The sequence below is a fragment of the Prunus mume genome, linkage group LG1 (genome assembly GCF_029339155.1).
Source record: "Prunus mume cultivar Tortuosa linkage group LG1, ASM2933915v1, whole genome shotgun sequence".
NCBI lineage: Eukaryota > Viridiplantae > Streptophyta > Magnoliopsida > Rosales > Rosaceae > Prunus > Prunus mume.
In genome coordinates this window covers 11595748-11622016 of record NC_142698.1, presented here as the reverse complement: position 1 = coordinate 11622016, position 26269 = coordinate 11595748, and the positions used below count along the sequence as shown (strand labels likewise).

Below are 26269 nucleotides of genomic sequence, written 5' to 3'. Positions count from 1 at the left end.
TATTTATCCTAACAAAAGTGAAGTTAAAGGACTACGGGAATGATTTTAAAAATTGAGTGACCAAAATGTGAATCAAGTCAAAATTTAAAACTATTAGACCTAAAAATCCTTTAAAAATTTATAGACGGCAGTTGTTGGAAAGGAGAAAAGAAAAAATAAAATAAAATTCGATAATGAACATTTGGATGGGGGGAACTTAAGTGGCGGCACTTGATGGTTGGGCCACACTGCCGAAAGGGGTAAAGTAAGCGTGGGCTAAACAAAGCCTTCCACGGGTTTGATTGAATGGGATGAGTATGACCCATTTAGGTAGAAAATGCCGGCATTGTTTTTCTCCGTTTCCGTATTGGCTTTTTGATTGTGGTGGTCAATGGTCAATAAAGATGATTTCTTGTTCGGCTGCAATCACTTTACACTGGGCTCAACCTTCCAGGGCCCCAACGGGTCAACACAGAAGAACATGAAAAGTTCAGATGTTTACCAAACAATAGGACCATCTTGGTCCAAAAAAAAAGAAAGAAAGGGACTATATTGGCCTTGGACTCAAGGCGTGCTTTCTTCGGTGCTTCATTGCACCGAGTGCGAACAACGGTAATGTTTATATTTGAAGTGGTAGTGTATGTGCTTGGAGTGGTAGTGTGTGTGCTTGGAGCAGTAGTATTATGCTTGAAGTGGTAATATACTAGTCCGAGGTGACTCAAGTTACCACTTCGAGGGAGCAATGTTAGTCGGATGACGTGAAAGTGCGTTTGCACCAAGTGCAGCACTGCACTGAAGAAAATCCGCTCTCAAGGGGGATCGAAAAGAAAAGTTTGAGCTGTTTCACTGACTGATTGGAAGCATTAGGATTTGATCAAAAAGTTGTAAGGCCTATCAGGGCCGTCTCTTCATACCTGAATTTGAATTGAGATTTGAATATGACTATTCGATTTTGAGTGGTCTTTATGAATTTAGGAATTTAGATCAACCTCAACAAGAATCAAACTCTGGCGCTTTTGTTAAATGGGTATGCGCTCCAACCAACTCCCCCAGACATGCTCTTGTGCAATATTCAGCACGCTATATTATATATACAATTCCTCTAATATTAATATATATAATATAGAGAAATTTTTTTTTCTGGGGTCCTGTGCAGTGGCGCCACTTGCACCACCTCAGGGCCGCTCCTGAGGCCTATGAACCGAAACTTTTCTATCATGCATGAAGCTTTGGGCCAGGACCAACCAAACTTGGTTACCAAAGGACTGCAATTTTGGGCCAGAAACCACATAATGGCAGAGGCTAATTTGGAAATTTTCCCTTACTCAAGGACTGGGGTGTATGAGAATGATATTGCACTAAACAGTTGCTCTTCTCAGATTAAGAATTAGATGAGTGATAACAATTGCCAATTTACACTGTAGAAAATAAAAGCCCAAGGAAGATGTGCACCTACAAGAAGAAGTTTATTTGGATCATAGTACATCAAAACTGTGTCAGTATCTGAGCCCACATTAGAAGTTTAGAACTGAAAACCAACAGATAATCTGGGAACAACAATTAGATAATGAACACTTCTTATAAGAAATGAAATTTCTGGGCTCTTTTGTTACTCTAACAATATGACCTCTTTTGCTCAAAATCCCAGTGGAAAATCAGCTAAAAACATGTCAGTTGATTCTAACTCCTGATGTCGAATACGTGAGATGGAGTTACAGGTCAAGAATGTATACATTTGATCTACTGAACATGCCTGGAACTAAGATACTGAATGCCTCCTACTCCTCGACCGGGTGGATTTTGTTTCTTCTGCATTGGTAGAAGTAGAACCAGGGCTCTCCGATGTGTTAGAACTGCTAATTTCACCATTCCTTTCTTTGCTTGACCAGAGCTTAGAAAATATCTTTTTTGACATGAGCAAACCTTTCATTTTACTGGCAGCAACTTTTTCAGAATTATTTGTGGCACCGTGATTCGCATTTCTATCATTGCCTACTCCCCGATTCGCATCACCTAACCTTAGAGTAGCAAGCTCCCCTTTTAAAGCTTTGATTTCCTCTGCTGTCGGCACAGCATCCCAGTCCTCTTCTGTGTTGGTTGTAGTGGACCTTGAGCTCCCATGAGACCCACCTGGGAGCAAGGCCCTGATGGACCCTTGTAGATCAGGTGTGCTGTTGCCGCCGGATGCTGAAGCCCTAATCTGTTCAAAGAAAAGGACCTGCACAACGACTCTTAAGGGCAGCCGCTCATTTTGTACAGCATGCATGCAGGCATCTGTTGACAACTTCCTGCAATCCATTAATTTGCATATTCTCTTCCTCTCACTCTTGCTGATCCCTGGGTGTTCCTGCACCAACACACAATGTATCGGTTACACAAATGTGTTCAAAACTGAGAAGTACCCTGCTATATGTGCTAGTATGTAAGTCGCACACATCGACTAGAAATTGCATTTACAAAAATTTAAGTCATGAAACATAATAAACAAAAACTAAACATTTGTATTTTTTATGGTGAGCAATGATTACCGGCAGTTGTGCAGGATGCCTTGGAGAAAAAATATACAAAGAAGTCTCAACAACCCAAAAAGAGAAAAAAGAAGAAAGGGGAGAAATGGAGGAGTAAACAAAATGCAATTTGTTAGTTATAGTTACAAAAGTGTCATGACTAACCTTTAGATACATGTCAATGGCACGATAAAGTCCATCATGGGTTGGTCTTGAGAAGTTTGATACCATTTCAGCAAGCCTGACAAACTTCGATGCAGGTAAGTTGGGATCACGTGAAACTTCAGTAAGGTAGCCATCAACCAGTTTTGCCACCTTCACCTTGGAAGTATGTGATAGGAACCTGGGGCTTCTAATCTCCTGGAATTCAGCTTCCATTGAAGGATCAGTTTGAGCACTTCGATCAAGTGTCACAAATTCCTCAATTAGGTTTTGCACTATATCAACTTCATACATCAGTGCTTCCTCAGTTGGGGCTTGAATTAAAAGATCAGAAACTGTAGCCTCATCAAGCTGCTGACCAATTTTGCTAATCAATTCACTTTTTTCCATTTCTCCACATTCTAACAATATTGCTGCTTTTAACAACTTAAGTAAGAAACTGCAAGGGACACTGCCTGCAGGAAGTAAGTGGATTACAGTCTCCACCAATAATCTATTCTTTATGACATCACCACCCTGAATCATACCCTTGCTAAAACCCGATAACCTTCTGGTAGAATATGCCTTTAAGGCTTCCCCTATTACATCACCAGAGAGTTTTCCCTTGGTCTTAATTATATTTATCACCCGCTTGTATAAATCAAGTTGAAGCCCACAGAGGTCTTCTACCCACCAGTCTTTTGGAACTACCTGTTGTTTTCCCACACCATTCCAGTGTTCATTCCCATTATCGGATGGTAGCTTTTTTAGGCTATATGTATATGACCATTCCACCTTGGAGGTATCAATGGAAGCCTTGGAAGCTATGGAATCAAGGCAGTGGCTCACCACCTTAACTTCCTCGGACCATGGAAGAAGAGACCTGGTAGTCTGAAGAACAATAATTGAGTCTTTCCAGCTGTGGAAGATGCTAGAGTTTAGGAAGACTTCAACCTTGTAGACAAGGTTTCCTTTCTCAACAGTTTCATACATCTCCAGGTATTCTGCTGCACATCGAGTTGCAACCACATTGTATGCATTGAGAGTGACCGTCATGCCGTAACAGAACTTGGCACATATTTCAAAAGCAGCAGGTCCACCAGGAATATCATGGATGTGGATCTCATCACTGTTTTCATTAGTGGTTGCGACCAGTTTCTGCAGGCGTGCACTCTTGGACAAAAGCGGAAACTACAGAAGCATCAAAGAATATTAGAATGAATGCATTAAGGAGCTTACCAACTAAAAAATTGTTGGTATCCCAAAACCCCATCACTGTGTCTTAATCCAATTCAAGTTTGGCTTGTTGCGTTTGGCAATCAAGCAGATGCAATTGCAATGGTTTGAACCCAGCCTTAACTAGGGTGAAGTAAATGACACAAAGCAATAGTGAAAAATGGGTTTAATAGGATCAAAACTCTGTCGCCTTGGAATATAATTAGAGAGAAAATCACGTGACAGTGTATATCCCTAGTCAGGCAACTCTGAAATTGGAACAAATTGACCCTCTCACCTAGCTGGGTTATGAGTTCAGAAAAAGTATATTACTGTCTACCCATCAATCCATATTAAATGTTTAGAAATTAAAAAGCGACTGACCAAAATATAGGATCCTGTTTAAGATCAAACAGATTTTATACCTTGTGCAAATAAAATTTCACATCTCCGACGTTAACAACTAGGTCAGTTGCCAACTCAGTTGCGACGTACCTGTATGCACAAATTTTCACATGTCAACCACAAACTTGACGAAAACTATGCCCTTACTTGAATGAGAATAATCTAAGCAAACACAATAACAAAAATTAGAAATTACATTGGCTTTGTTAAACAGAAAGTTATACAGAAATCATGTAAATTTTCTTTTAATTTTAACAGACTTCCCTGCCCATAACCTTTTATTTTGACCATAACTTCGCAAATCTAGTTTAGAAAGCAAAAGATTGTTGAACATTAACAGTGAATGATCAACTTTCATGGATGAAATTAATTTCCCTTATCAAAGTGGGATGGCACCCAACAAGGAAAAGTAATTTCAGATGGAGCATACAGAATGTATATGTACGTATGCTCATACATACATATATACATAAATACATTATAAAAGTGGGATGGCACCCAACAAGGAAAAGTAATTTCAGATGGAGCATACAGAATGTATATGTACGTATGCTCATACATACATATATACATAAATACATTATAAAGCTACATACGTATATTATTCCATCCTCAAAGTCAAAACCTACAATGACACAGTTGAAGTGAAATCTTAGTTCCTCATGTAGCTACACAGACAACAGATCAACGCTTGAAAAAGTCAATGAGCCTAAACATGAACAGGACTATTAAGACATTTTGAATTGTTACCAAATCCATGTTGAGAAAATTAAAGTCAGAACTGTATTATTCACAGTTCTACTTATAACCTTGTGCCTCCACTAAAGCTTTTAAAATTTACATCTGACTTTTCAGAAAAGTAAATTGATAAATATCTCCCAAACAATGGCCCATATAAATATCAAGGAAAAAGATGAAGAGGGCTAAATATACTAACAAGTTAGCAACTGGGTTATTAGCAAGATCTTATACTCACCTTATATTGTCTCCATCAGTCTGGAAGAAATCAGGTTTGGATCCAAGCTTCATGAACTTCATTTTTGGCAAGAAAGAGATCTGCTGCTATGTTTTCCTTCTTCTTGATTTTTACTAAGCCTGCAAATGTCTTCACCGCCAATTCGATATCAAAGTTCCCCAGAAAATATAAGGAAACCCCCAAAAGTGGTGATTAAACAGCTGAATATCTTGGATGTTCAAGGTAAAAAAGAATAGATCTTAGGAAAATTTGGTGTTCTTCTTGGTATGACCGAATCTTTCACACAAACCAAGGTTAAAGAAACTAAGAGTAAATGCGATTAAGTGATTTTTAACAAATTGTTCACTTGAATGAAAAGAGACCAAAAGGAGGGGTTGCTTCCTGAGATGGCTACACAACCCAAGGACCCCGGAGAAACAAGGCCAGCTCAGGAGACATAAGCCATTACCAACTGACCATCCCAAACATATATAATTCTCAAAGCCAGAAGAAAAAAAAAACCCCCACTTGCTTAAAACTGACACGACCGCCCTTGCCTTATTTGTTTATCCTTCTCAGTTCCTTGTTTTGTCTTTCCAAAGGGTCAAAAACTACCAAGACCTTTTTCTGGCCCACAAAGTTTCAGAACCCGAAATCCACAATCCTCATTCATTTACAGAAATGTTCCTTCACTTTGAAGTTAGAACACCTGCAATAGCAAAACAACATATCTCGATCTTAGTTGAATTAACCAACAAAAAAGCATCAATTTTTGGGGTGTAAAAGCGAGCATCAGTATCAAATACCAACACGTTTGTCTCTAACCACAAGTGGAAAGGAAAGACTATCAGATTTATAACTCAGAATGTGACACAGAATCAAACCCGAGAACATCCCATGTCGTTTACCAAATAAAAGCATTGAAATTCCACCCAAAGCAACACATGCTGTCATGCACAGGTTGAATACGCAAACCAAATACATAACCTCTGCCATATATTACAATAAATGCAAGAAAATCTAGCACAACCCAAGATCCAAATAAACAAGGAAGAACCAAAAACCCACCTCAAATGAAGACCAGAGAGACCAAACTCAGCAAAAATTTCTCAACTTTCAGAAACTAAATGACAGTATGAAAGCATTAAGCAAACAAAGAAAGGAGGAGATAAGGAGAGAAAAGTATGTATTGAATCCGAAGCTAAGAGATTTAGAGAGAGTCTGAAGAACCCACCTTAAAAATGTAGGAGTGGAAGCACTGGTTTCTCCTTGTTCAAATCAGTTTGGTAAAGTACCAGGAATCAATCTCAGTGGCACAAACAAACAAACACAATGTGTAGAGACACTGCATGAGATGAAAGCACGATATCCTTAGAGAACCCCACAAAGCTAATAGCCCAGAAAGAGACCACCCATAAAAAGATGAGCTGTTTGCTTATCTTTGACAGCCACCAGAGCTACACAATACACAAAAAGCCAAGCTCAGTCTGCTACCACTTCCCACTCTCTCTCTCTCTCTCTCTCTCTCTCTTGTAACTCCCTTTTGAATCAGCACCACCGCCCCCACCAACACATCATTTTCCGTTCCCGACACGTCTAAATCAAACGGTTAAATATGGAACCATACAACTTTTATTTTTATTTCAAGGAAAACATAACCAGTAACAAGAACTTATAAATGGTCAAAGATTGAGCTTTTCTTATAACATATTCTTCGCTTGGTACGTGAAAGTTCAAAGTAACACTCTTTTTCGTTTTGTTCTTTGGTTTTAAAAAGGCTTTGAAATGTTAGTGAAGTGGTATTTAGCTTTCACTTAAATAAATAAAAAATTATGTTTAGAGAAATTATTAAGTGATACCGAACAAATGAAAACAAATTGGGTGAACATAATTTGGGTACAGCCTTTAGAGTAGGCAATGGGATTTAGATTTTCATGTGTTTACTATGACATGGGTATTAGCACTAAGAAATTATTCTCATTCCTAATTTTCATTGCGTTTATTAACACATTAGGAATCAAAACATATGTGAATTCTACATTAAAATCCATAGTCTAATATCTAAAAATTCAGAAATTAGATTAATTAAGAATATTCTCTATCTCATTTTGACCTTTCCTTAGTGTAACTTGCATCCCTTTCTTCTTCAAAGTGAAAAAGAAAGAAAAGGATTATAAAAAAAAAGCCTCATAGCAACTTGGTGGATGTATAGCAAAGAGGTGAATCTCATAGTCCTTGTATTTGTGTACATTTAACTATTTGTTTTCTCTATAGACTATAATTATATGTCTCACTTACCTTCATTCCTATTCATGTGTGGCTATTATTAAATTTCCCATTCAGTGAATGCGCTTGAAATCACAAGGCCAATTGATGCCATTGCTGCTGGTTTGCTGATTCAATGAACCAAGAACATAACATTAACTGAAGTCAGTATTGTATTCTGCAAACATCTGATAGCTAGGATTATCTCCATTGTTTATTGTCTGGTCCAATCAAAATCATGGACATTTCTCTTCTTCTCTTTATAGTGGACAATACAAATTGGTGACCAGAACGTTTTTTCCCTTATCCAATCTTTTTTGATTCCCTCCACCTTTGCTCACATGCAATGCTCCAAATCCACTTCTCCAATGTCACTAAGAAAAAAGAACCAAACTTTTATTCAGTCACTTGGGTTAGTTTTATCATATTCTCCTCGAAACACATCTCGATAATAATGCTTCAATAACTTATTACTTTTACTTTGCATCGAGAATCTAATAACCTGCGGACAACTTTTTTTTAATTTTTTTTTATATATCTTTGTAATTTGGCACACCTGATCATATACAGCACATCAACGAGATTTTAATATCAAATGTGAAAGTTTGCATCTTTATTAAGATATATGAAGAAGAAGATCTATTCGTGCAACAAAATTTGGGTCACAATCTTTGGAAAGATCTTGTACATGAGAATTGGTCGGATTTGAGACAAGAATTAGATGGTTTAGTCAAAAGGGTTACATAATCCCACATTGCAAAATCAGGTCCTGCAATCTGCCAAGCTAGCTAAGTTTGGAGTTGTCAATGACATACCACAGAAAAATTTGCAGGGATGTGCCCCACAATTGAAGAAGATAGGGGAAACATTGTGGATGCCAATTGGACATGGATTGGCCTTTGTGAACTGTGTCCCATACCATGTGGTCTTGCTAGTTGAGCTTCTCTGCCCAACATTATCTAATTGTTACTTTTCTTCTTTCTCTGATAAAATTATACTTCCTTCCAGCATGATGGAAAGTTCCCCTGTCTAGGGCAAGGGACCACTTCCTTAACCCTATTTATGGATCTTGTTTCCTGTCTGTTTTATTGAGAGAGTTCAATATTCATCTTCATGTAGATGATAGTGACTTTCCAGATTCTGTAACAACTAGATAATTTTAACACTAGGGTTTCGAGTGGAGACATATGATCCTCAAGCATATGAAATTTCTGGTTCAAAAGCAACCAAATGAAAGCAGAGATGAACTGCACTTACAACTCATCACAGGGCTTGTATTATTTGCAGACAACATAACAAAAGATGGAAGCTCTATGTGAATTTAGGTAATTATGGCAGGGCACATGGGAAGAGATTCTCATACTAATTTGTGTTAATGGCATTGGAAACTTAATTATTATATACTATTGTGAGGACCATATGGACTCATTATGATAGTTGCTGTGATCTCATGACAGTATAACTTTAATTATTTGGAAAAATCTTCCTGACATTCTTTACAAAATTATCAACATGATCGTCACTGATCTGTGTGATTATTATTTTGTTGCCGAAATCTTGTCCAAAATTCGTTTTAATAGTGTAATGAACTAAAGCTGTTCCATGAAGCCGTCCTAGCTACATGATAAAACCAGACCTGCCAAGATTAGGCAACATACAAATTGCAGTTAGAAAACGAAAAGTTAAATTCATGCCAACTAGTTTGTTGTTGTTGACCCCAAAAAGATGAATTTAGAATCTTTCCCTGTTGGCCGTTGCAATTCAGGCCTCTCTCTCTCAATGTTTGGTTTAGGATGTCTTTTTTTTGTGGTGTGATGCATGTTGAGCATATCATTTAGGAACAACTTTTATTTCATTGGCAAGCCAGGCCATGAAATGATTATTTTTAATTATATATTGTAAAGTTACTTGAGTTTGGCCACAATATTCATTTGTAAGGCTGGTTGGCCATAGCTGGTATTGTTTAGCAGTTGGCTCTAGTGACTTTGTGATTATGATTGTGATATAGTCTGATATACATTGTTGGCTCATTCTCTAATAGCTTAAACTTTTAGCGTTATTGGTTCTAAATTGATGTTTGAACTAGTTTGCAAGAGGTTTTGTGCTCAATCCTCTTATTCCCCACTTTTTTCTTGGTTTGCAGGGCGCATTGTAGGGGTTGCGCTTATATACGGTTGTCTCTTTTGGTATGGCTAACCGCTGAAAAAGGATGAGGCAGGGTGTAAACTTGATATACACATTGTTAACTCATTCTTTAATAGCTTAAATTTTGGGGGATTAGTGTTGTTGGTCTGCTGAACGACATGGTGATTGCTTGGACTCCACATAAAATCACAGCATGCTAATTATGTTAATTAACCCCCAAAAAAAAAAAAAGGAACTTTGTTGGATGAATCATGCTAATCAACAACTGTGCATGTGAACCATTTAGATTTTATATCGGTATCACAGTGCAATCTCAACCATCTAATGACTGATATGTAAAAGTCTCTCAATTTAAGTTATATGTGTATATTATATCAGGACAGGACAGGATGGTGACAAGAGGGAGAGGACCCAGCCAGGCTTTTGTTCTGTGCTGAAAGCATGCGCGTAGAGAATGTAAAGGAAAAGTGAAAAGAATACAAATGGAATCTATATCAGAAAATTCTTGAATAGAATATTTGCAGATCCAATTGAAGTTTGAAGTAACCCATGAGCTGAAAAATAAAACAAACTTGGCACATTTGAAAGAAAAAATAATGAAACAAACCTGTCCAAATACAACATGATTCTTTTATTATTATTGGTTACTTAGTTGCTTTACATCAAATAACCTTAATTAAGAATTAAAGCACTCTGTGCTGCTGAACTTTTGCAGGTGTGGTCCAAGTCCTGAAAGTTAGGCTTTCATTTTTAGCTTTATAGCTTTTGTCGAGTGCCAAAGTACCAACCAAAAACATGAACATGGTTTTGTTCTCTTATTAAAGTACAGAACTGCAAAAACTGTTGGTCTCATCTATGTAATTTGAATACCCAAGCATTAATTGAATCCTGATCTAAAACATGATAAATAGTTGTGTTGGTCCTTTTTCCCGCAAACACTCCTTTTGATGGTTTTGATGACTTCGATCTGATTGCTTTGCAGAGTGAGGAGGTCGTTGGATCAACATCAATGCCCTGATTGGATTTTCTGGCTCGCAAAGAGGATTCTTTCAACTTCTGAACAAAATTAAAAGTTGAATTAGGTTGACAAGAACGGGCGAGCTTAGACTAGGCCCTTATCGGCTTGTTCCTTCTATCCTGATCGAGAGTTGCGTAGGCGTGCCACTATTGGGTATAAGACCAGCCCAATAGACCTAGTATGAGTGGTGTAGGATGTTGATTTGTTGTGTTTGCGCTTATTTTGGACTTTTACTCAAGCCATTGTGCTCCAAGGGGGGTAATGGCTTGGACGAGTTCTTTTCTATGCCTCAATCAAGAGGACTTCAATATTCTTTCATTTATGCGTGTCGGTCTGATAAATACAAGCAATACCTAATCAAATAAGGAGGCAACCAGAATCGTGGTTAATGATACCCTATTTGGGTTTAAAAAACTAATTTAAATTCAATCAACCTTTAAATCAGGTCAAGATTCCAATTAATTCGGGACCAACGATATAGTTCAGGTTTGAATTAACTTTTTACTTTAGGACTAACAGGGCCGTATTCAGGCCTAGACCTCTGCTTTAGGTCCGAGTGATTAATTTAAATAACACGAAAGCAGAAAATTAAATTAATCTATAGAGATATTTAAAATATGTAAAAACAATTAAATAACAGATACTTAATGAAACAGTTATGATAAACTCTGAGATCTTTTTATTTGATTTTAACTTAATAGCAAGGAAGAACAAGAGTTCTGAATTTATCCATTTAACTATTTCAAAATATCGATTACAATGCAAAGAAAAACCTATCTAGTTAGATGGATACATGAATTCAATTTGATCATTTGAAAGAAATCATACCATGGAGATGGCAGAGCAACAAAAAGATGAACACAAGAGTTGTCAACTAATTATCTGGAAATTAAGCAGACTTGTTTGAAAAGATCTTGAGTTTTTTAAGTGTTTTCGAGACGTTGCGTCTAGTTTTTGGAGAGAGAGTTTTATGAAAGAGGATATTTGGCTACTATCCAAAGTTAGCTATTAATCTGTTGATCTGGGCTGGTTCATAAATGAAGGGATGGGATTTCTCTGACAAAACTATTGATTTTTTTTTAGGTGATTCTCTTACTTGAGTTTTTTGAACCCGAAAATTCAGTTGGTAATTGGCTCTTTCCGGTCCTGGTGGCTTTTATCCAGCTTGCTTTTCTTGTTGGATGAGAAGATGGTCAAGTTGCCATTAATGTTGACAATCCGCACCTCGCATGGGTCTATGAATAACGTTTACCAATCTTTTCAACTTTAGTGTGGCTCAAAGACTTGGGCTTCCTGACGCCATGGGTTTTTATTAATTTTTGTTCATTGTCGGCTCATTATCAAAAAAGTTCCTTTTTATCTTTTTCAAAGGCAAGGAAAATGAAAGATACTGGGCCTGGACTTCAACAGTTCTCTTTTTGAGAAACATACCGTTTTTGGTCCATTTTCAAAATATGGTACAAACAAGTTGACTTAAGAGCATCTCACTCTCCCAATGGAAAATGACATTAACTTGCATACTAGAGGTCTCAAGTTCGAACCCCCATGATATCTTAGTTGTGTGCGTGTGTGTGAAATTCTCGTCCCTATAATTTCTTATACTAAAAAATAAATAAAAAAAATTAAAAAATCTCCCTTTCTAACTTGACATTTTTAGCATGTAAAAAAAATAGTTGAAACTCACTCCAACCATGTTATATCCTCTGTGGAATATAACATTTCTCTCACACTGTTATTTTTGGTTGTTTGACTTTGTGATATTATTTTTTTTATTTTTTTATCAATTTTCAATTAATGTGCCTAGAACGTAATAATCCAATGGAAATATTTTTGCTCACCATTTCAACCCAAGGTGTACCCTCACCATCCTTCTCAACACTTGACACATGTCCACGGGCCTAACCATAACTCTTTGCTTTGTATTTGTGGAACCATGGTTATGCTCATGGACATGTGTCAAGCGTTGAGAATGGTGGTGATGATACACCTTGTGTTAAAGTAGTGAGCAAAAAGTAAGATTTTAATTTGACATGTCAGGTGGAATGCAAAACTTTATTATATGTCAAATTGCCACATAAGCCATCAAATTCAAATTTAATATTTGATATTTGACATCTCCCCTGGCAGATGAGTGTACAGCCACATCAATTAAAAAGTATCAATAAATCATAAAAGAAAAGAAAATGTTAAATTAATTTTAATGGATAGGGTTGTCCACCTCATCTGCCACACACAATTGTGATATGAGAATGTGGTATACAAATGTGGTAAGAGGAGCATTACATAACACTAGTTTTAGTACACCTGGGGCTTGTTTGGTACACCGTTAGACTTTGGATATGAGTAAATTGTTCATGTCAGTTGTTTGGTGTCAACTTGTATTATTTAATTAGCTGACTATTTTAAATGGTTTGGACTTTTAATACTCTCATTACCTGACTAACTAATACAACCCACACACCACGGTTTAGATAATACACGCTTAATTATAAGGCTAAAAAAAAAAAAAAATAGCACGAGTTCTACATGAAAAATCAGACACTATTTTTATCTTCTTCTTCCTAGAGTTCTTCTCTGCTATCTCCTCCAATGGTTATTCTCTTCACTCTTCTCTAGGTATCAATCTCTCTTCTCTCTCTCTCTCTCTCTCTCTCTCTCTCTCTCTCTCATACTCTCACCAATATGCTTTTTCTCTTCGCTCTTCATCTTCTTCAGAGGCTATTTGGTGACTGTTTGTGGAAAACACAAATCCATAATTTGTGTGTGGTGGTTTTTTTGTTTGAATTTTGTAGGGGACTTTTTCCTCCAGCAGTTGCAAATGGGTTGAGTCTGTAAAAAGATGATGAAATTGTCCCTTTTGCCTGAGTTCAAAAATTAAGCCCCAAAATACCTCGAAAGGGCAGTAGAGCCTTAGAAAGTGTTTTGGTTACCTTCACCAACCAAAATAATGGCAGCTTACAGATAATTTGTGCATGCTTACAGATAAAATTTTAAGCTTGGCATGAGAGGCATGTGGCATGGGAGCAAAAGCAACATGAGTTTAGCACTAAGAGGAAATTTAGGCTTTCTTAGAGGGAAAAAGGGAAGTGTTAAGGTGAGAAAAGAGAGATTTTGTAAGAGATTTGGCTAGGAAGAGAGAAATGAAGAACAATGCTCTTCTGGCAACTTGACAGATACTCTGTTTGCCAGAAGAGAAGAATGGAGAAGATGGTGAACAGTGCACGAGATTGCTGATTTTTTGCAAGTTAGAGAGAAATCTTGCTCTCCAGGCGTCGGTTGTTTTTGTTGGGTAGAAGATGCCTCATTTTATAGGCGCTGGAAATCATCACTTCCCAAGAAACCCTAATGGTTTCTACCCATTTTGGCTAAGCTTTTCCTTTCCTTTCTCTTCTCCTCCCCTGGCTTTTCCTATCTTGGTGAAATTTCCTCTGTTTATTAGCACAAAATCAGGAACTTTGGGAGCTCAAGGCCCCATTTTCCCGCAGCTGCCTCAGGATGATTTCCATTCCCACCATTTCTTTTATTGCTTTCTTTTCTCTTTTCCATGACCAAGTCTGATGGGAAAAGGAGTTAGGAAATATATGTTGGTTCGAAGGGTATTGCTGGCAGCTCGCAGGCTAATATTCTTTGGTTCTTTGAATGTTTCTTGCTTGGAACTTGCTCCCCCCATGTCTGAAGGTTTTGTCTAATGAACCTGCAGACCTTCTCTACGTGGCTTCTATTTTTCCAGCAAAGGGCTGAGGCTTTTATGGGCTTATTGTGAGGCTTTGTATGGGCCAAGGTAGTTCATTAAATAAATGGGCTATTTTGTTAAATATTGGGCTTTGAGTCAATAGGCTATTTGGGTTATTTGGGCTATTTCTTTTCCTCTTGTGCTCACCCACATGTTTGGGCCTAAGAAATGGGCTTGAGTCTCGAGGCTCCCAAGCAACCCGAGACTTTCCATTTCTCGGCCCATCAATGGGCCTCATGTTGATTTATTACCATCCATACCACAACTCACTCAAGTAAGCCCCGGGTATTCGAGTGGCTTGGGTCCACTTAGGCTTGTAGCGTGGTTGGGTGTGTAATAATGATTTCCTGCTTGGCATGGCATGGCATGTCGCTTGGCATGACACATCGCCTGGCATGCTTTTTATTATGCTTGATGGGATAATTAGCATGGATTTGCATGGCCGATATATTCTAGCATGACGAATTATTTATTTAGCATGACATGTGGATTGCAACTCGCATGTGGCGGGTTTTTGTGTACTCCGCTTTACACATTTCCTTGATAGAGTGTCATTTTGGGCCGATAATTTATTCGGGCCCGACCGTGGAATTTTTTGGACCTTAACAAATTTCGAACACCCAAGTTTGTTGCTTTGCTTCGTGTTGAAATTCATTCTTACCCATTTATGTTGTCTCAATTCAAAGCTCAACCAAACAAGTTTGGTTCTCAATCTTATTTTAATTTTTAAATTGATGGGTCAGTATAATTGGCTCTCGATTCAGGTTTCTTGTTTTAGTATTAGGCAGCTGTTAGATGTATCTAATGGCTAAAATGATTTGTCAATAATTTGGCCCCCCCCCAAAAAAAAAACAATTGTGATATGAATCTTACCAAAAAAATTCATGTTATTTAAATTACTAAAGAATTTTTTTTAAAAAAATAGTCCGATCCGACGTTATCCAACAGAGCACCAAACACATTAGAACTTAGTCAGATTATTTATCCATAACAACATCAAACACCTTATAATATTATAGATACACAGTCAGTATTCTTTGGAACAGATTAATACTATCCTACATAAATTAGTCAGTACTATCCGACATACCAAAATAGTCCCAGGGTGAAACTTTGGAATCAAAATTTGGTGCTGGGTGTAGTTTGATTAATTTGTTGGGTGCATTTATAAGCCTTCTTTTTGTTTTGGGCCCAAGCATTTGGAAGCCGTAAAGAGTTAAAAGAGGCCCTTTTTCAGTCCAAAAAAGAAAGGCTTTGAGTTTGCCAGCCGAAAACCCTCTCAACCGTCAAAGCGTCCTCTCTGATTAATTCTGATGAAATTGCGCAGTCGTTGAGTTCCCCGCGTCGCCGTCGACCCTCTTGAGCCGCCGTTGAGTTGCATTGGTGCCATCTGCTGGTGAGTTTCAGATTTCATGGAAATTTTCCATTTTACATGATTAATTTGTATACTTTTTTTTATTTATTTTGTGCAAATTCTGATATGGATGTTTCCGTACAAACTTGTAATTTTTTTCGTCGGTGCAAATTCTGAGTTCCCTTCGTTTTCTCTTTCAACGGAAACAGTTTGATGATATGTGCAGTTCCCATCTTTTTCTTTTTCTTTCTTTTTCGTTCAAATCATATTACTTTGGACGAAAGCTCATGTTTTGTTTCTTGTTTTTGCAAATTTTGATATGTGCAGCTCCTACCGCCTAGCGATTTTTCGAACATTGCTTTTGACTTTGCTTTTCGTTTGAATCTGTTTCAGGTTTTTCTTTCTTTGCTTAATTGGTGATTACAGGACCGCACCAAAGTACTTCTGTTCAATAATATAACCCAGTTGAGACCGACGTACCAAAAGGATCCTGAATCACAATCTTCATCCTAAGCTCACATTAGCGCCTAGGATTTCAGATTATTAACTCTAATGGACCCTAGATACACAGGAGAGATATTGAAGTAAGTGTTTTCAATTGATTTTTTTTTTTTTTTTTTTTTTTGGGTATGAATATTAGTTACATGTTTTTGTAATTTTGTTTGTTTTATTTTCTGTTTATAGGCATTTGGAGAAGCAAAGTGAGCTCCTTAGGGAAGCCAAAATATCAATGTCTGAAGAATTGCATCAGTTGAAGGTAGTCCCTTAATTCCTCAGTTAGTTTTATGATCATGTGCTTGAGTCTAAAATTAAAATTAAAATATGCATGTATGTTCATATGGGAAAATATGATGTACAATCTGCAGATGCTAGATGGTATTGATATACTGTGGTACTGAAGATTCTAGATGTACAATTTGCAGGTAGAAGAAGAAATGCTGATGCGCAAGTTCTATGAGATCATGTCAGCTCATGGTAAAGTTAAGAAGGTCAGTTCTTTCTGAGTTCTATCTTTTTATGGTTTCGTTTACATGATTGCCTACATTTGGACGAACTATTTTGAAATTTCTGAATGGATCATCTATTTTATTTTACTCTCTTCATAAGGGAACCAATAGTAAGGCTGTAAAAGGGATATCATGAGCATATCCATAAATTATTTTTGAAATTCGTAATGGTTGGCAATACGGGTGATAGCCTTTAGTTACACAGAGTGTTGCTTGGAGAGTGGTCACATTTTGATTTTAAGTAGATTTCTTACATATCAAAGGGAACGCAACAAAATTTTAGGGACTTAGAAATAACTGATTTAAACCAAATATATCAGCAACTTTTGATGAATCTGGCTAGCGGCAACCTTGTGGTGTATAATCAACCCCTGACAAATTCGTGATTGAGATTGTGGTGGAGAAAAACCAGTAGTTCTTTTTGCTTATTTTTGCTTTTGGTATTTGAACACATAGTTTGTTGTTTAGTCAGCATGTAAGGGCACTTCCAGCAGTGAGAATGTTGCCATGGCAAAGGGGGGGCTAAGGCTGACACTATTCACGGGAATAGTGTCTGCCTTTGCAAATAGTAAGTTCAAGTTCCAGCAGTTGCCATGGCAAAGGGGGGTACTATTCAATTTTTTATTTTTTTTCACAAATTTGTTTACCTAAACAACTAATTTGGACAATATTTTCGGATGAAATTTTCTGATAAAATATTCGGATAAGATTTTTAGATAAGATTTTCGGTTTCAAATTTCAGATAAATTTTTTTTTCAAATTTCAGATAAATTTCAAATTTTCAATTTCATATAAATTTCATTCTAGCTTCCAATATTGTTTTAGCTTCCAATATTTTTAAGATTTTAATGTTTATGTTTTATGTTTAATTATGTTTGTTTTTTTTATGCTTTGGTTGTGGTTTGTTTGTGGTTTGTTTGTTTTTATATTTTTAATGCTTTGGTTGTGGTTAGTTTTTTTATGTATTGAATGTTTTGAATAAAAAGGAATTTTATTTAATAGTTTCTTTGGTAACTCAAAGAAAACCAATACTACTAATACAATAAAATACATGAATTCCAACTAATTTTTAAAACAAAACATTAAAATACAATGAAATGAAAAGGCAAGCAAACTAACTTAAGGGTTTTCATCATTTAACCAATCCGTATTGCTAGGTCCATCATCACGAAAAAGTCTTCGTCTCATAATAGCCTTTCGTTCTAGCTTCCAATATTGTTTTGTTTCAGAAGACATGTGGCTTGTATCCATGGCCATGGTTTCCCGATCCTTCTTCTCTTCATTTTCTTTGCGTTGGTACTCCCTTTATTTGTATTTCCATATGTATAATAACAAAATACAAGAAATAATAACAAAATATAAAAATTGCAAGAAACATTTAAATACACCAAATTCGCTTTGTTGAGAATAATAACAAAATTTAACTCTTTGTTGAGAAGTTTCCACCGACTTGACAATGCGCTTTCCGTACGGGTGGAACCCGATCTTTCAACAAATTCGTGAAGAATTTGTTTCCACATTTGACTGAATTTCATCTCATTACCCGTATGGGATCATGACTAATTTGAACCCAACACTCACACAACAAGACATCTTCCATGATGCTCCATGCCCCTCCGGTTTCTTGAGAAAAAGCCATAATGATAGAGAAAAATTAAACTTGAAAATGAAAACAATTTAGAGTAAAAAGTGAAGAAAATATTGAATAGAAAGTGAATAATAGTTGGAGAAGGAGGAGATGTATGAGAATTTGTTGTTAAAACTGAAGAGTAGGTATTGGTATTTATAGAAAGAAAAAAAAAATCAGTATTTTTTGGGATTTTTTTACAAATTTTTACGATTTTTTTTCATCATTTTTTGCCTGGAAAATTCCAGGCCGTCGGATTGGTGACAAGGCTAAATCGGAAGGATGAGAGGCCGCTACGCCGCACATATCCGCTGGCGCAAAAGCTAACGCGCGATTTTAATTTTTCACGCTTGGCGTTTGCATTGCACGCGCCAACGGTAAATTTTTTAAAACAGCGTCTTGGCGTCGCCGATGCACGCCAACGGTAAAATTTTAAAACCATGTGCGATGTCATCTGGCATCGCGATGACGCCGACCACGCACTCGCTCCTTCCGCCAGCCCAAGCAAGTGGACCCTACACCGCCGCAAGACTTGTTGTTGGAAGCTCCTTTGGGCTCTCCTCAGCCCGAGGGGCTATTGAAATGGCCTAAGGCCTTCTCCAACCCATGAGGGGCTAAACCTAAATTTTCCCCCTCCAAAAATTAACTATTTGGCTTTTGCCCGGACTCAAATCATTTTTTCTCCCAACCCTTCAGACTCAAATTTTAAGTCCGCAACTTTATTAAATTGTTTAAGAATGTTTTAAGTCTTTTTTTTTTTTTAATAAAAAAAACTATGGATAACTTTTCTTCATTTAATCTTTTTAAATAACATCATAATTTAATTTTTTGAACAATTTGACCTAAAAAAATTTGAAATTCCATAAATTTTATTTTATTTCAAAAGTAAACACACAACATAATTGAAACACAAAATGAGGATTGAAACAATTGTCGACCTCATTCACCATCCCCAAAGCTCCTCCAAAGGTGATTGATCAAATCATGTCGGAGACTCTGATGCACATGTGGAGATCGAACTCTATTATGACGAATCATGTAATCAGAGAGAGTCTGCCTATCTTTGTGGTACTCATATGTACTGCTTGGCTCCAGCTCATATTGTCTTGCTCTAGCCCTCCTGGATCGTTGTGGACACATATCCTCATCATCAGATTCCTTTTCAACATATTCCTACTCATCTTCCAAAATCATGTTGTGCAAAATTATACACGTCATCATGATTAAGTGGAGGTTATTCTTGCACCACATACGTGCAGGGCCCCGAACAATAGCTCATTGAGCCTGTAGTATTCCAAATGTTTTTTCAACATCCTTCATGTACGCTTCTTGCATTTGTGCAAAAAAATCTATTCTTTGGGTTATCAGGAGAAGATATGATCTTCACCAATGTAGCCCAACGGGGGTAGATTCCATCTGCCAAATAAGAGCCCAAATGGTATTGATTTCCATTGACAATATATTTAACATGAAGAGCCATTCCATGTACCACATCATTGAACAATGGAGAATGAGCTAAAATGTTGATATTATTATTGGATCCAGCGGCTCTAGAAAAGGCATGTCATATCCATGTGTCGTACGAGGCCACAGCCTCTAGCACAACGGTGGTTTTTTTTTTGACCGGAACTGGCCCGCCAAGAAGATGGGCAATACTTTCATTCCCAGTGCATGCAGTCAAGACTTCCTAACATGCATGGGAAGCCTCGACTGCTTGCCTTGTGCAATAGCTTATAAAGGTTAGTTGGATTTGAAAACCTGATGTACCATTGGCCATACATGGCTTCAACAGCGCAACAAAACTTACGGAGTGACTTAAGAGTCGTGCTTTCACCCAATCTACAAGATTGCTCGTCGGTCGCGTCACCTGAGCATCCTCATGCGAGCATACAAAAGACAACGGTAAGGGGATAGCCCTTGTCGGTCGAGCCCGTCTTTTTTTTTTTTGGCAAAAGTATGGCTCGTGGTTGACAACATCATTCAAGATGCGGTAAAACAACTCTTTCCGCATTTGGAACCGCTTATGAAAGTCGGTAGTCAAACATGAGATTGCGATGACGATCTTCCCTCTCACGATTCTTGTACACACGACTGACTATTGACCCACCATGTTTGGTGGCTTCATTCTCCTGTGAAGTATGGTGGACAATGACTTCTATCACTCTCTGATGATGTTCTTCATCATCTGAATCACCATCAAACATAAAGGAAAAGATGACCTTGCCATGGATACTTGGGTTTGTGCGGGAGGCTCATTTATATCGTTCCACTTTGGGCAATCTTTTAAGATTTCCCAAGCATGATACAACTTGAAATGCCTATTTGGAGGCTTATTATCATTAAGAAATATTGTTTTTGCATACACATCCTACACATGAAAAAATAAATTTAAGTTTGGAGTTGAATAAAATTACAAATATAAATTTAAAACTTTAATAAGAATGGTTACTTACCACATCATGAAAATTTGAGCCACTTTGTGAGTTCGTATTGGCCTTAGTCAAGCATGCCTTCCAAAGAGAACACTGTTGGTTGATAGTCTTGAACCGAGAAGCAATGGCTTGATATGTTCGTCGCTCGGGTCCACTAATGCCCGGATCATTTTCCAGAAACTTGTGATATACACGCTTCCAAAATGTGTCGCTTGCTTGATTGGTGCCAATAGCCCCATCTTCACTGACAGAAACCCACCATTTGCACAATGCCTCATCTTCTTCGGGCCTCCAATTCACACCTCTTTGAGGTTTTGTGGACATCTTCAACAAGAATTAAAGGAGATTGATGAGATTGACAAAGGAAAAATAAATTGAGAAATAGAAATAATGTTTTTGGTAGATTAATTGAGAAATGGATGGGTATTTATAGAGTTTGGAGTGAGTTTTGGGGTTGGATCTGATTTGGATTAATTTAAAATATTATTTTGACCGTTGAATTTAAATTTCAGCCGTTGGATCTTTTTTTTTTACCGTTAAAATAACTTAGATTTAATCTAGATCGTTAATTTAAAGTTACTATTAGAATTTGAAAAGAAAAAAAAAGGGAATAGTTCTTTGCAACGGCACTTTTAAGGTTGGAATGAGCCAACAGCGGGCCCAGCCTTTTTAAAGTTACTTCAGATCTGTTTTTTTTTTTTTTTTTTTTTAAAAGTAGCCATTTGAATTGCAATGGCTACAAAACCAGGCGCCGACACGTGGCATGGCAGCAGACAAACCCATCAGAAAATGTCAATAGCGCGGGTCCCACCAATTTTCAGAATCACATGGCCTCAGCCACCTCAGCGTGGGGTCCAGCAAACAGTATTGGGTCCAGGCAATGGGTCCAAATTTGGGTTTTCCCAAATTTTGAGTCCTTCATTTTGTTGGGTTGGGAGAGATTTTGGGGGATAATTTGGGTTTGAGTCCTTGCATTAGAGATGGCCCTAAACCCAAAATATCCCCAAACCTCTCCCAACCCAAGAAAATGATGAATCCAAAATTTGGGAAAACCCAAATATGGGTCCCAGTATTGCCTTGACCTAATACTATTCACTATAGCCCATGCTGAGGTGGCAGAGCCCATGTGCTTCTGAAAAATTGTGGGACCCGCTCTGGTTACATATTCTGATGGGCTTGTCTGTGGCATGGGCCATGTGTTGGCACTAGATGAGAGAGCTATTGGGCTTTGGCTGTCTCTATTTTTCTTTTTTCTTTTTTAAAAATCAAATAGTATCGATTGGGCCCACATGCTAGCTGTTTCCATTAAAAAAAATTGTGGAATTTCAATTTTTTTTAGGTCCAATTGTTGAAAAAAATTAAATTATGATGTTATTTAAAAAGATTAAATGAAGAAAAGTTATCCATTAAAAAAAATAGACTTAAACAATTTAAATAAAATTGCGGACTTAAAATTTGAGTCCGCAGGGTTGGGAGAAAAAACGATTTGAGTCCGGGCAAAACCCAAATAGTCACTTTTTGGAGGGAGAAACTTGGTTTAGCCCTCATGGTTGGAAAAGGCCTAAGGCCATCTCCAATGCAAGGACTCAAACCCAAATTATCCCTCAAAATCTCTCCCAACCCAACAAAATGAAGGACCCAAAATTTGGGAAAACCCAAATTTGGACCCAAATATGGGTCCAAGTATTGCCTGGACCCACATCTGTTTATTGGACCCCACGCTGAGGTGGCTGAGGCCATGTAATTCTGAAAATTGGTGGGACCCGCGCTATTGACATTTTTTGATGGGTTTGTCTGCTGCCATGCCACGTGTCGGCGCCTGGTTTTGTAGCCATACAATTCAAATGGCTACTTTTTTTTTTTTAAACAAATTTGAAGTAACTTTAAAAGGCTGGGCCCGCTGTTGGCTCATTCCAACCTTAAAAGTGCCGTCGCAAAGAACTATTCCCTTTTTTTTTTTTTTTTTCAAATTCTAATAGTAACTTTAAATTAACGATCTAGATTAAATCTAAGTTATTTTAACGGTAAAAAAAAAGATCCAACGGCTGAAATTTAAATTCAACGGTCAAAATAATATTTTAAATTAATCCAAATCAGATCCAACCCCAAAACTCACTTCAAACTCTATAAATACCCATCCATTTCTCAATTAATCTACCAAAAACATTATTTCTATTTCTCAATTTATTTTTCCTTTGTCAATCTCATCAATCTCCTTTCATTCTTGTTGAAGATGTCCACAAAACCTCAAACAGGTGTGAATTGGAGGCCCGAAGAAGATGAGGCATTGTGCAAAGGGTGGGTTACTGTGTGTTTTCTTTTGAAATAAAATTATATTTGTGGAATTTTAATTTTTTTAGGTCAAATTGTTCAAATAATTTAATTATGAAGTTATTTAAAAAGATTGAATGAAGAAAAGTTATTCATAAAAAAAAAAATTAGACTTAAACCATTATTAAACAATTTAATAAAGTTGCGGACCTAAAATTTGAGTCCGGAGGGTTGGGAGAAAAAACAATTTGAGTCCGCAAAACCCAAATAGTCACTTTTTGGAGGGGGAAAATTTGGGTTTAGCCCCTCATGGGTTGGAGGGAAGGCCTAAGTGGACTGATATTTGGGTCCAAATTTGGGTTTTCCCAAATTTTGGGTCCTTCATTTTCTTGGATTGGGAGAGGTTTTGGGGAATATTTTGGGTTTAAGTCCTTGAGTTGGAGATGGCCTAAGGTTCAAGTTGCTTTTTGCCTGTTTTACCTTTTCCTTGAGTAAGTGAATATTGTTGTTTTAGTCTTGGCAGTTACTTTCATTTATGCATTTCTTTTTCGCCTGTTGGTTTGTCTGATCTCTGTGCATTTTTGCAGAGTGAAGATCCCAGTAAAGCTTCAGATGGTGAAATTGGAAACTCCACTGCAATAGTCACTACTACTAGCAATGAAGAATGCAGATGACTTTCAAGTTCTGTTTTCACATTCTCGGGTGACTGTAAATATGCCGCACCTCCTTTTACTGCTTAAGCAAAGTTTTGATTGTTCAAATTGTTGCGGAGAGCGAATGGGACGAGTCAGATCCCACATTGAGGCTTCAAGATCCACAAATTTACATCACGCTCAGATGATTCTGGTTTCTGTATCTGTACGGTGCACATTGTACACTCTCTTGCTTAAATCAATTTTCTTTGAGAATCTGATTGATAAAATCCCTAATGGTAAATATAATCTCTTCCTTTTTTTTTCTTCTGCACCAATTTTGTTCAATTTGTCAGGTCATTTATAGCAGCATCAGTGACCTTATAATTGAATTTTTTTAATAAAAAAAATTGTGCCTCATAAGTTTTCATTAAGCTCTTCCAGCTTCTTAGTATGCTTTGGTTTATCCTTGGTTAATCACCTCAATAATTTCAGAAATGGTCAAACCATATCAGTGATTAGGTTCTGTTAGTGCTTCTAACAATGAACACATAAGCTGCATCTCTGATTATAGCAAGAAGAGGGTTACATATCAAGGATTACAGGTCAAAAGAGTCTGCCTATTGTGCATAGATACCAGATGACTACTTTGAACTAAATAATTTTTCTTCAAATCCAGACTGCTAAACTAGTATCAAAATCCAAGGGTTACAAAATTACAAGGTCACCTTAGAATCAGATTTCCTAAAATTCAAGTCCTGTCGTGGAAAAGCAGCCAACAGTCTGAGTGAGTTGCCCCTCCTAATGCATTCATGTGAGAACAAAACGACACTGAAGATAACCTGCAATTTAAAAAAAAAATCCTCCATATAAGCAAGCTTGCAAAAGAGGAAAATCACAAACTATTCAACAAGGAAAAGTCTTACTTGGGTCGTTGTTGATTAACATGGCAGTCCCACCAAAACTGCAAGTCCCTCCATTCCTCTTGTTCTTCTGCCAGTAGCTATTGAAGGCATAGGAGGCATGGGCTACAACAGAATCAGGACTGTAACAGTTGCCATCCGGCATAATCGCATTGCAATCGGCGCCACCATCTCCACAAGCATAGTCCATTGCCACCTGCAGAGTGTCTGCAGGAACAGTAGGCTTAGCCACACACCACAGCTTGTTATGCACCACTCCCACTTGAGGGGGTGGGGCCCCTGCATCATGTCTTGGGTTACATGGGGGCAATGTGAAAGGAGAAGGTGGAGGGGCTTGATCAGCGAAAGGAGGGTTTTCTGGGGCTGAAGAGAAAGACATTGAGGGTGGAGAGGCTATTTGGGTTTCTGGGGAAGGCATTTTTGGTGATAGTGGTGAGGCTACTTGGGCTTTTGGGGAAGGCATTTGTGGTGATGGTGGAGAGGCTATTTGGGGTTGTGGAGAAGACACTTGGAGTGGTGGAGAGACTATTTGGGGTTGTGGGGGATGAGGTTTCTTGGCTGCGTTGGCAGGAACAGAAAAACCAATAGAAGAGTGAAGTGGGGGTTCAGAGATTTTTGGTAGTGGGGTTGGTCTTGCTGGAAATGGGTCTACAGGTCTGGAATCCATGAAAGAAGAGAGCTTTCTGCTCCAGGGTTTTCTCTCTTCTGGGTTGCTGAGTATGACATTGATCTTGGTGAGGTCCAAAAATCCAAGCTTTTTTAGGGATTCTGAGTGAAAAGACACCAACTTCATGGTTTCATCAGGTAAAGGTGAGAACTTTGGAGGTGGGTTCACAGAGTAGGTTGAGTTTGTACCTCGGAGAAACTCTAGCAGAGGCCTTACAAATTTCTCAGCTACATCCTCTCTGTAGAAACCAGATTTTTGGTTTAAACAGCCGGAAGAGAAAGCAGCTGAGACTTTGATATCTTTCTCAAGACCCCACCTTGTAAGAGAGTGATAAATGTTCTTGAGTGCTGGTAGGACCAAACCCAAGTTGTGCTCTTGCTCTTTCAGGCACAGAACAGTGTTGCCGACGACAATGGTGGTTATGGGAGTGGCAGGGTAGTGAGCCAGAACATGGGTTCTGAGAAAACTTTCAGCCATTAAAACTGAGCTTGATATCTCAGTGATCTCTCCGGTATTTACAGAAACAGCCAGGGGACGGCCGGTGTGAATTGATTCTTGAAGTACCCCAGGGACTGTGTCATAGAGGTTGATGAGTTGAACAGATTCTTCCCCTTCACCTGCAGAGAAAAAAAAACCAAAAACGAGGACTTCGTTGTAGGACAGCAAAAGAAGAAGAGAAAGAGAAAGAACACCCCAAATGGCAGCGACTAGTAACAACTTTGACATTAACCAAAAAAAATGGAACATTTATTTGAACTGGTTGAAGCTTTGCTTACCAGTTACACCCAAAGAAAAGAGGAAAAGAAGGTGAAAGATGAACCACACCATCTTCAGCATTGGTGTTGCAGAGACCAAGAATCCGTGAGAAGTGCCTCTTGAACTCTCCATCTCTCTCTGTCTCTCTCTGTGTATATGTGTGTGTAGTGAAGGACTTGGTTTTCCCCTACATGACCTGTTCTAGTGGTAAAAACTAGACCAAAGAAAAAGTGGTCT

At 37.8% G+C, this 26269-nt stretch overlaps 3 protein-coding genes across 6 annotated transcripts; 1 reads left to right on the top strand and 2 right to left on the bottom strand.

The window, feature by feature from the left end:
- Window positions 1–1426: 1426 nt before the first annotated feature.
- On the bottom strand, window positions 1427–6672 carry LOC103336759 (phototropic-responsive NPH3 family protein NPY5-like). 2 transcript variants are annotated; one of them, XM_008239861.2, is made up of 5 exons: window positions 6437–6672; window positions 5224–5911; window positions 4268–4337; window positions 2652–3818; window positions 1427–2326 (listed from the first exon to the last, which is right to left on the bottom strand). In XM_008239861.2, exons 2-5 carry the CDS (start codon window positions 5283–5285, stop codon window positions 1739–1741), a joined length of 1887 nt encoding a protein of 628 aa, XP_008238083.1. In that variant the 5' UTR covers window positions 5286–5911; window positions 6437–6672; the 3' UTR covers window positions 1427–1738. The 2 variants fall into 2 exon arrangements, with proteins under 2 accessions (XP_008238083.1, XP_088911731.1); XM_089055605.1 differs by having other exon boundaries at window positions 6271–6438.
- Window positions 6673–15587: 8915 nt separating this feature from the next.
- LOC103336750 (uncharacterized) lies at window positions 15588–24020 on the top strand. Of its 3 annotated transcripts, XM_089050601.1 has the most exons (6): window positions 15588–15759; window positions 16111–16301; window positions 16402–16474; window positions 16641–16706; window positions 23017–23081; window positions 23642–24020. In XM_089050601.1, the coding sequence occupies exons 2-6, from the start codon at window positions 16270–16272 to the stop codon at window positions 23694–23696; spliced, it is 291 nt and encodes a 96-aa protein (XP_088906727.1). In that variant the 5' UTR covers window positions 15588–15759; window positions 16111–16269; the 3' UTR covers window positions 23697–24020. The 3 variants fall into 3 exon arrangements, with proteins under 3 accessions (XP_088906727.1, XP_016649612.2, XP_008238074.2); XM_016794126.2 differs by lacking the exon at window positions 23017–23081 and having other exon boundaries at window positions 15591–15759; window positions 23649–24020; XM_008239852.3 differs by lacking the exon at window positions 23017–23081 and having other exon boundaries at window positions 15596–15759.
- A 210-nt stretch (window positions 24021–24230) lies between these two features.
- Window positions 24231–26269, bottom strand: LOC103336741 (O-Glycosyl hydrolases family 17 protein). The gene is made up of 3 exons (XM_008239842.3): window positions 26053–26269; window positions 24613–25893; window positions 24231–24528 (listed from the first exon to the last, which is right to left on the bottom strand). Exons 1-3 carry the CDS (start codon window positions 26162–26164, stop codon window positions 24497–24499), a joined length of 1425 nt encoding a protein of 474 aa, XP_008238064.2. The 5' UTR covers window positions 26165–26269; the 3' UTR covers window positions 24231–24496.

Bases quoted from the DNA above. Each gene is read 5' to 3' on its own strand.
- LOC103336759 (XM_008239861.2), bottom strand. From the start codon at position 5,285: ATGAAGTTCATGAAGCTTGGATCCAAACCTGATTTCTTCCAGACTGAT. The intron at 4,338-5,223 runs GTGAGTATAAGA...TTGTGCATACAG, and splicing joins ACTGATGGAGACAATATAAG to GTACGTCGCAACTGAGTTGG. The intron at 2,327-2,651 runs GTTAGTCATGAC...GTGTTGGTGCAG, and splicing joins CCATTGACATGTATCTAAAG to GAACACCCAGGGATCAGCAA.
- LOC103336750 (XM_089050601.1), top strand. From the start codon at position 16,270: ATGGACCCTAGATACACAGGAGAGATATTGAA. The intron at 16,302-16,401 runs GTAAGTGTTTTC...TTCTGTTTATAG, and splicing joins TACACAGGAGAGATATTGAA to GCATTTGGAGAAGCAAAGTG. The intron at 16,475-16,640 runs GTAGTCCCTTAA...TACAATTTGCAG, and splicing joins AAGAATTGCATCAGTTGAAG to GTAGAAGAAGAAATGCTGAT.
- LOC103336741 (XM_008239842.3), bottom strand. From the start codon at position 26,164: ATGGAGAGTTCAAGAGGCACTTCTCACGGATTCTTGGTCTCTGCAACA. The intron at 25,894-26,052 runs GTAAGCAAAGCT...TTTTCTCTGCAG, and splicing joins CTTTTCTTTGGGTGTAACTG to GTGAAGGGGAAGAATCTGTT. The intron at 24,529-24,612 runs GTAAGACTTTTC...TTTAAATTGCAG, and splicing joins GTTAATCAACAACGACCCAA to GTTATCTTCAGTGTCGTTTT.